The sequence below is a fragment of the Myxine glutinosa genome, chromosome 2 (genome assembly GCF_964187855.1).
Source record: "Myxine glutinosa chromosome 2, kmMyxGlut1.1, whole genome shotgun sequence".
In the NCBI taxonomy this organism is placed as follows: Eukaryota; Metazoa; Chordata; class Myxini; order Myxiniformes; family Myxinidae; genus Myxine; species Myxine glutinosa.
In genome coordinates this window covers 185788460-185797751 of record NC_136262.1, presented here as the reverse complement: position 1 = coordinate 185797751, position 9292 = coordinate 185788460, and the positions used below count along the sequence as shown (strand labels likewise).

The following is a 9292-nucleotide window of genomic DNA, read 5'->3' as shown; positions in this document are numbered from 1 at the left end:
GCATCAAATGCATCTGTGGAAATCATTGATTTCAGATCAAATCCATCCAAATCAAGACTGATGTCTGTTGAAGTGTCTGAGCATCCTTTGTGCCATTGGCATTGCTACAGGTGGAATTTTTTTGCAGTGGGGTCGGGATTTTGAACCTCGAATGAGAAGTTATTCCATCTACGACAAGCGTGCTCGCTATACCAAAGAATGCAACACACAAATTTACGATCCATTCCTCAAAAGGTGTGCACAATGGTATTGTAGAGAATGCTTTTGCTGTGCCACCCTGCTCCATCTACATAAAAACATTCCATCTACGTTAAGGATTTGTGCAAAATTGAAGTCAGATACTAATCTACCTCCCCTTTGCAGCAATTCTAATAGCTTGTAGACAAAGATCCTTGTGTCTTTCAGAATGAACCAATGAAGGGTCATTCAGGGGAATATGATCGACGTGGACAAAATCTACAGACAATGAACGACTCTTCAAGTTCAGGAATTGCTGCATTTCATCTGCAGGTTGGCAGAAGATCAAGATGGTGCCTCAGCATCTGCATAAGTTTTGCTTCTTCCAAACCTTGCTGCCTTTCGAGGTCAGTGTCCAAAAGCCCCATTGCCTTTGCAGCATCCCTAAATGTGGGATGTGACTCTCCATTGATTGTGTGTCGGTCCTAAAATATGTTGCACCTACATGATGAGGGACAAGTCATCTCAAGCTGAATTAGTCTGGCTATGAGGGTGGCACTTGATATATTCAGCCAATGATCTGAAATCTTAATTTTTGTCCAATGGCATTGCTTCCGAAAAACATAGTGTTCGAGGACATAGGTCAGGTCAGGTATGGGTGCATGTGCCGGAGCAGCACGTCGCTGCAGCCACTTTCCAAAGGTACTCCAGGGGCCTCCGCCTGGCCATCCCCCAAGCTGACGCCTGGCCCATCCCTATCTCCTCGAGATGCCGATCAACCTGCTGCAACCACGAGGCATGCTGTCAGCCCGTTGGCCTCCTCCACTCACGAGGCTCCCTTGCTGAGAGTATCTGGCAAGCTGGATAAACGTCCGGAAAACGCGCCACATGCCCATACAGCCGCAGCTGACGCTCACGGACCATACAGGAAACAAATCTCATCCGAGTCTCTCTCAGCAACCGCTCGTTGGACACAAAGTCCGACCAGCGATAGCCAAGTATTTTACGAAAAGACTTGGTTCCAAAGGTGTTAAGTCTCATTCTCTGGACCTTGGTAAGAGTTCAAGTCTTGCATCCATAGAGCAAGACTGGAAGCACCGAGGACTTAAAGACTCTGACTTTCGTCCTCCTGCATAGATACCGACAGCGCCACACCCCATGATCCAATGAATCCATGACTCCCCAGGCCCGACCCAGACGTCTATCAACCTCTGGCTCGCAACACGTGGAGACATGAATAACACTGCCAAGGTAAGTGGTTCACTTTGTGACCTCAACATCTTCACCACAAACAGGCACAGACAAGACAGCAGCATCCAATGTCATTGAAAGCCTGGATCTTGGTTTTGACCCAGGAAATCCGTAATCCCAGCTGCTCCGCCTCCTCATTCAGTGCCTGGAGGACCCCGTAAGAATATCCAGCGTCTCCGCAAAGATGACTACATCATCTGCGAAATCAAGGTCAGAGATCTTGACACTCCCAAACGATGCACCGCAGCCTGAGCTCTCCGACATCCTCCCCAGAATCCAGTCCATACAAGCGCTGAAGAGAGTGGGAGCCAGTACACACCCCTGCCAAACTTCAGAAACAACTGGAAATAAGTCAGAGATGGAGCCACCACACCTCAAAGTACTCTCAGTACCAGAGTACAGTTCAGAGATCAGATTGATCAGCATTGGTGGCACCCCACGAAGACCAAGAATCCTCCAGAGGGCATCCCAATTCACCGAATCGAACGCTTTGCGGCGATCAACATAGGCTGCAAGCAGCCCCTGACGAAACTTTCGCTTGCGTTCGGTGAGGACCCGAAGCGCAAGGATACGGTCAATCGTTGACCTCTTTGGTGCAAAGCCCGACTGCTCTGGTCACTGGTGCTCGAGCAGATGGCGGCGAACCCTCTCAAGAATGATCCAAGCAAAGACCTTGCCTGGCACCGAGAGTAGCATCACCCCTCGGTAGTTGTTACAGTCCTAGTGATCACCCTTCCCTTTCCAGAGGGAGACAACAAGGCCCCTCTTCCAGTCAGTTGGGATGATGCCTGTGCTCAAAACAGAACACAGAACTGCATGCAACGACTGCAAAGTACAGCATTTCCACCAGCCTTGAGAAGCTCAGCCTGGATGCCACAAATCCCAGGAGCTTTGCCCCCTTTCAGCCGGTTCACCGCCGCCTGTGTTTCCACAAGTGAAGGCGGTTCACAGTTAATTGGGTGGTCAGCATTTGGGATAGCAACACCCCCAACATCCAACTCAACAGCGGGTGAGTCAGCCTGGTACAGCTGCTCAAAGTAAACAAATATTGGACATAATGATATATAGGACATTATGATACAAATATTGAGGGCTTTCTCATCCTTAGCATCAAGATGGAACCAAGCAGTCAGTGGTGTTTTCTTGTCTCTCCTGAGAGCCTATTCTTCCCCTTATCGAAACACAACTGTCTGTTTGAAAGAAAGGTGCATTTCCAACTTATATTCAGGGAGAGAAAATGTTGCTTCGTGAAGGTAAATGTATCTCATGTCCAAATAGGCTTTGATCTCATCATGATCCAACAACCCTTCTCGAATGTCAATAGTAGCACAATCCATCATCGTCTTTGTGCAGATACTTAAAGAGGTACTTGCCACTCGATATCATAGCGCACATTTTAACAATGATGTGGAACCACAATGATGTGACAGTCGTATTTTGCCAAGAGATGAAGATTATATAGCACAAATGAATCGATACATTCTCAACATTGGAAACAACATTAAACAGTCCTCAACTTCGGTATTTAGGATATGCATCAATATCCAGTGGGTCTCTTCGCAGAAATTATTTGGAAAGTTATTTTGGGCATTTTCCATCTTTCATGAAAAAAGAGTTCAGAATGGCACCTCTGCAAGGACCGTGAATCATGTGCGTCTTCACTTTTTCATGGAGGGATGAATACATAAAAGATTTTGGGACCTCCCAACGATGGATGCACCCTCCCAAAGCCTCATCCTGATCTCTATCTCCAACTATCTACACCTCCAATTCCCCAGGAGTACCTCTGGCTGTGGCTTCCCCTCTGCTCCCACATCTTGTGCAATTGTGCGTTGCACCATCCTCCAAACAGTGACAACTCCATTTACGTCTCCCAGACAACATGGACATACTTTTAACCACTCATCCCAACTCTCTCTTCCTCATGTCACCATGCAACTTGCCTGGGTGTTGGTACCTCTGTCACCAGCCATGGCACTTCAGCAAAGGAATTCTGTGACTCCATGGAACTGACTCAATGTGTGAACCTTCCCAGCAGGATTTCTCCCAATGACAAATCTGACCTTCAGGCTTGGTGATGACTAACTTTACTGCAAATATCTCCTGCTCTTCCTCTGCTCCAATTGGTTGATCTGATCATGTGCTTGTGAAAGTCAACATCTCTCTCAACGTCGGCGAGTCTGGCAGTTCACTCAGACAGATTGGCAGGGACTGCAAGTGGCCATCTCTCTTCAGGACTAGTCTCCCATATCTTCTGCCCCTGTTGTTAATGCCACCTGGGAATCCTTCCACAGAAACCTGCTCTCTATGATGCATCTCTCCATTCATTCCATCGCAGCTTCAATTATCCTACCCCTCTTCTCACCCATGGTACACTGAATACTGTGGTGAGGCAGTTTCTCTAAAACAACTTGCCTTCGCCTCCTGGAAGACAAACCCAACTAAAGGCAATCTCAGTGCATTCCCAAAAGTTCACAACAAGTGTGTGTTCACTCTGAAGGAGAGCCAAAAAACAACATCTGTCCAACCTCAAAAATGAACTTTCAAACTTGTCTCCCTCCTCTAAAACCTGATGGCACCTTGTTAAGTCTATCTGATGTATGCTCCCCTTCCATTCCTTCCCTCTCTTCAAATGGCACCACAGCCGACTCCGCTCGTGAAAAGGCTGAATGCCTCAAATCTGTGTTTGCTTCCAAATATTGTGTACCCAAACTCTCACTCTCAGTACCCATCCTTCCCTGTCGAACCCAACTGCTCCTGGACTCTTGGCTGTTGCACCTGAGAAGGTGGAGAAGATTATTTCAACCCTCGACTCTGACTTCGCTACTGGACTGGACCGCATCAGCTCATACGTCCGAAAATCCTGCTCTGCTGCTCTTTCCCATCCCCTCTCTCTGCCATTTTCAGCACATATCTCATGCTTTTGATACAGTTTGGCATCCTCTGCTTACTAACATCCTCTACTCTTGCAGCCAACATGTGGCTCTCAACGGAATCATTTTATCTCCTCCCCTGTCAAGGCTGGAGTGCCCCAAGCAAGTGTTCTGGTACCATTCGTTTTCCTGATCTTCATAAATGATCTCTCTGAATCTCTGGAAAATCCTCTTTATATATTTGCTGATGACTCCACTCTCTGTGGTGACATCCCTCATCCTTCAGACCTCAAGGCTGCAACCTCTTCCCTCTCTTCAGACCATGACAAAATCACAAGCATGTCACCCACTTGGAATATGTCTTTCAATCCTCACAAATATCACGCTCAACCAAAAAGACCCTCTGGCATCCCCCCTCGTCTACTTTCTTAACAATCCTCTTGAGGAGGTTCATTCAAACTCCTGAGTCTCACTATCAGCCATGATCTTTCTTGGGCAAACCTCATTTCAAAGCTGGCCTCAAAAGCCAGCCACTGACTGGGCATGCTCCATCGTACAAAGTCCTTCCTTGGCACAAGTGAACTCCTATCCACCTACAAGGCCATCATCTGCAGCTTCATGGAGTACTGCTCTCCCCTTGAGGCCAGCTCCACTGCCCTCACATCTCACTCAGCTTGATGCCAGGGAAACCAAAGCCTTCAAGATTATTGGAATCTCCCACGATGAAGCTGAGTCTTTGGGTCTATCACTACGCCATTGTAGACAGGTCAGTAGTCTCTGTCTTCTATGGCCTCCTTTCTGGTCTTGCACCCTCTGCTCTTTCCATGCTTTGTCCCTTCCTGGTTTCTGTTGGGCACACATGGCCTACCATCAACCCCCTTCTGGTAAACGACCTAAATCCAGGATCAATGTTCACCTCCACTCATTTGTTCCTCTTTTTTCTTGCCTGTGGAACCAACTTCCACATTCTCATCAATCTCATTCTTCCCTCCAGGTCTTTAAGACAGCTGTTCACCATCATCTCAGATTGTCCCCAATCCAAAACCATGATCTTTTCTACCCTAGTTAACCCACCCAACCTCACAATCCCTCCTCCTACCAAATTTCCAGTTTTCCCTGCAGAGAATTTCCTTCTGCACTCATCTTGTCCACCCCCATGTATCCTCTCCTGCCCCCCTTCCCCCTCCCCACTTCTCACACCCATTGTTTAAGTTTGCTTATATCTTGGCCTTCAACTCTGCTGTTGGTGTTTCCCCCTCTCTCAAATGTTCCTTTTGTCCCAGTGTGTCATGATCCGATCAGTGTACTAATTATAGCTCTTCCACGAGCCTCGACGATGTATAGCAAAAATAAATATACATGTTATACATGTACATGAATGAATGAATGAATGAATGATCGTTTTGAGGCCATTTTTCCCCGCTAAAGCGGGGGTTAGCCTTGCGGGCCCCATGACCTCATGGTTCCCTTTTTAAGGCAGTTTTTTATGGCCGGATGCCCTTCCTGACGCCAACCCTTAGTCACCTCTTACGATGAGCAGGGATACGGTGTACCTATTCTAAACCGGGGTACACACCGGGATCATTCATCCCAGCAAGCTGGTACTCAATTTGCCGGCCTCGGAAGGATGACAGGCTGAGTCAACCCCCCTGGTGTTAATTCAGTGATCGACCGGGATTCGAACTCAGGATCCTTTGGATCCCAAGCCGGCACCCTAACCACTAAGCCAACACCAGGGCATGAATGAAAATTAAGTGTTTGGGTAAATAACCAGGTTGAACAAAGTATTTGATGGTTACCATTCACAGGGAGTTGTTGTAGCTGTGTCCAATAAGCTGACTGCTGTCGTAATCGAGGCAACACCGGTCAACGAGCGTATTATGAGGTGCACACAGGTGGGCACTGCATCAAAGGAAGAGCAACACCTGTCATGATGCAACCAGCATCCTCAATTCAGGAATGAATCCCAGTCCAACATGAACTTGCTAATAACCACCAGGTGGTTAATCAAGGTTTGCAAAGCGTGTTACTCTACCAATCCATTTTGAGCCTTGTCATGGTGAAAGTCACTGGTTTTGTTCATGAAACTCGCCTCAGGTTTACTCAAAGGGACCACCATCTGGTAGGTAACAACAGAGAACCACCCAGACACACCACCACCATAACCTGACACATCAGAGTTGCCCCGTGCTTTACCTCCTGCTATCAAAGAATGGGGGTCCCTGAGGCTTTGCTCCAGTCACATCATCTGGTGTCATCATCATCATCATCATCATCATCATCATCATCATCATCATCATCATCATCATCATCTACATGTTCAGTTCATGGTTTATCTTATTTTTGAAAATAAAAATCAGATGTACCTGAGGCAACCTGTACATCTGATTGCTTACACATGCTTTGTCTGGGTAATTACCGATACCGATGCGAATAACAAAACTGTCTTTTGGCGACATGAAATTTTCGACGAAACACCTTCCAGAAAAGCAACTTATTAGACCTGCCGCAATTTCTTTTATTACTCTCAAGCACGCAAAGCAAAAAGCAGGCTGAGGCAATTGGTTCATGTCTGTCCGTCTCTCCGTCCTTAAACGTCAGTTTATCATCATGGGACAACTTAATTTACATTGAATGTTATATTTTGAACATGAATCGGAGAGAAACCTGCCGCTTAACAATCCTAGTGTAATGTGTTACATAGGGTGCTAATAGTCACTGTGTCAATGGCGGTAAAATGGCAATAAACTTCCAGAATTAAATTTTTTATACGACATTTACTATTTATTTAAATTGAATTATATACTCGCACACTGCAGAACACAAACAGACTTCTTGTCACTTCCAATAACCTCCAGTTTTGCAGTACTTGGACAATGGACATGTTATATAAGGTGGTGTGTAAGACTTCAATAGCACTAAACATCCGAAATTTTTTAACGACCTTCAAGATCATTATTACATTTCAATTGAAGTATATACTTGAACACTGTGGGAGTGGGAGGGGGTGGGGGGTAACATGTTCTATGAACTCTAGTTACCTCCTCGAAGGTGGATGGAGATTATGTTTTCATCCCTGTCTGTTTGTGAACAGGATATCTCAGAATATTGTGGCCGGAGAAATGTGGTGGAGTTTGGGTATTTAACAAGGTTGACATGATTAGATTCTGGTGAATATTTGAATCTGGATCAGATAATTTTAAAGTGATTCTTCACCATTGAAAGATAGGGCTAAAACCGATATGCAAGAATGTAAAACCAATACGTTCTAGACGGATTCAGGCGAAACTTGTTGGATAGGTTGTGTGTGTGACAAGGATGAATTGATTCGATTTTGGAGAAGATCCGAATCTGGATCCGGATACAAGAATTGTTAAAAATAAAAATAAAATCATGATTCTTCAGCATTCAGTGATCGGGCCAAAAACGATATATAGCATGACATTTCAAAAAGTTGTGGACGAGTTATGACAAAACTTGGTGGATGAGTTGGTTAGATGACAAGAACAAGCCGATCTGATTCGATTTCGGTTCCGGATTCAGATCGGGCCTATCAGTGGGATCCAAAATGTAGACCGTTCAGCCAGGTGGAAGCATGCTCTCTACCGAGTGCCATTCTAGCTTATAGTGTAATTGCAACCAATGCAAAAGGGCCTAAAATTGAATAATTACGATTTATTTTCATAATAGCGAGCAAGCTTCGTGGTTCACACGTTTAGTTTACAATGTCTGGTTGCATCATGCTTCACCTTCCTCAAACTACCTTCACAGGCAAAAGTACATTTTTCCCAAGGTAAAAAAGCAGTAAATATTTCATCATTTGTTAAGGCCAAAAATTATATTTTGAATTCTTTGAAAGAAATAAAACTTATTTTTGAACTGGAAATCTTGCAGATAAAGCTTGTCAAAGTTTGTTAACAGTATAGGCCTCACCTTTGCACGGCCTGCCTGATGAGGTTTATCCAACTGCTCCTCACATCCTGCGAGGTGGCAAACAACTCGTACATGGTGGGTATGGATCCAACCCCAATGAGGAAAATTCCACAGTCTTTGTTAGCCATTAGTCGCACAAGCAGTTTACGCAGAGAAATCACTGGGGACTTGTCAACCTGTTCAGACACGGAAATAAAGCGAGGTCAATATTTACTGGAGCATGGAGTGAGTTGCTGCGTCATAACTTTTGTGGCTTAAATGAGCTGAGCACACATGATATATAGTTTCTGTGGTTTTGTGTACCAGGTACATGAAGGGAGGTATACAAACTTGTCGGAATCACAGAAGCGCTGCAACAATCACAAATCTCAGATTTAAGACAGAATTTTATGGTGTTTTAATAAAGTGGGAATGAAAATAATTAATCTTCCAATAAACTTACCAAGGATGCCAGTGTGTACCTCTGATCCTTCTCTTGTAAAAGAACCAAGCAGTCATTCAAAAGCACCGCAGTAACATCTGCACAGCAAACAGACAACCACGCGCTCAGAATGTACTTTAAGAAATGACGTGCTCAGAAAGATTTCCTATTGGTCGATTACCAAACACATGATGCACATCGACAAATCATCATGCAGTACTGCTGGGTTAAAAATAAACTAGAGAGGTTCCTGGGAACCTAAACTCAACTGGTCTATATCAATATGGTTAGAATATGCATAATAGAACCACAAACTATATAGTTTATATGTGCTAAAAAATATGACAAAAATTGATTTTTCAATATGGCCGCCCTGCAGCGCCCAAATGCAATCCCAAACTAGTTTATGTCTTAAAGATGCTGCATAACAAGTTTCATCAAATTTCATCTATATTTGTGACTTTTAGAGCGTAGACGTCGAATTGTTTACAGACGACAGACAGAGACAGACAGACAGACGACAGACGGACGACGGACACTGGGTGTCCACAAAAACTCAGCTGGACATCGTCCAGTTGAGTTAATAAATAACTGAAAAAGCAATGGCGGCATACCACTAAATGTCCACATTACATCC

The 9292-nt window shown here is 44.9% G+C and overlaps 1 protein-coding gene across 10 annotated transcripts in view; it reads right to left on the bottom strand.

Moving 5' to 3' along the window:
- LOC137420995 (rho guanine nucleotide exchange factor 2) overlaps positions 1-9292 on the bottom strand; it is a 349574-nt gene that overhangs the window by 9092 nt on the left and 331190 nt on the right. For all 10 annotated transcript variants that reach the window (XM_078772071.1, XM_078772076.1, XM_078772072.1 and 7 more), the window contains 2 exons: positions 8677-8753; positions 8235-8410 (listed from right to left, as the gene is read on the bottom strand). In XM_078772071.1, coding sequence (XP_078628197.1) covers positions 8235-8410; positions 8677-8753 — 253 coding nt within the window. The remainder of the gene's footprint in view (positions 1-8234; positions 8411-8676; positions 8754-9292) is intronic.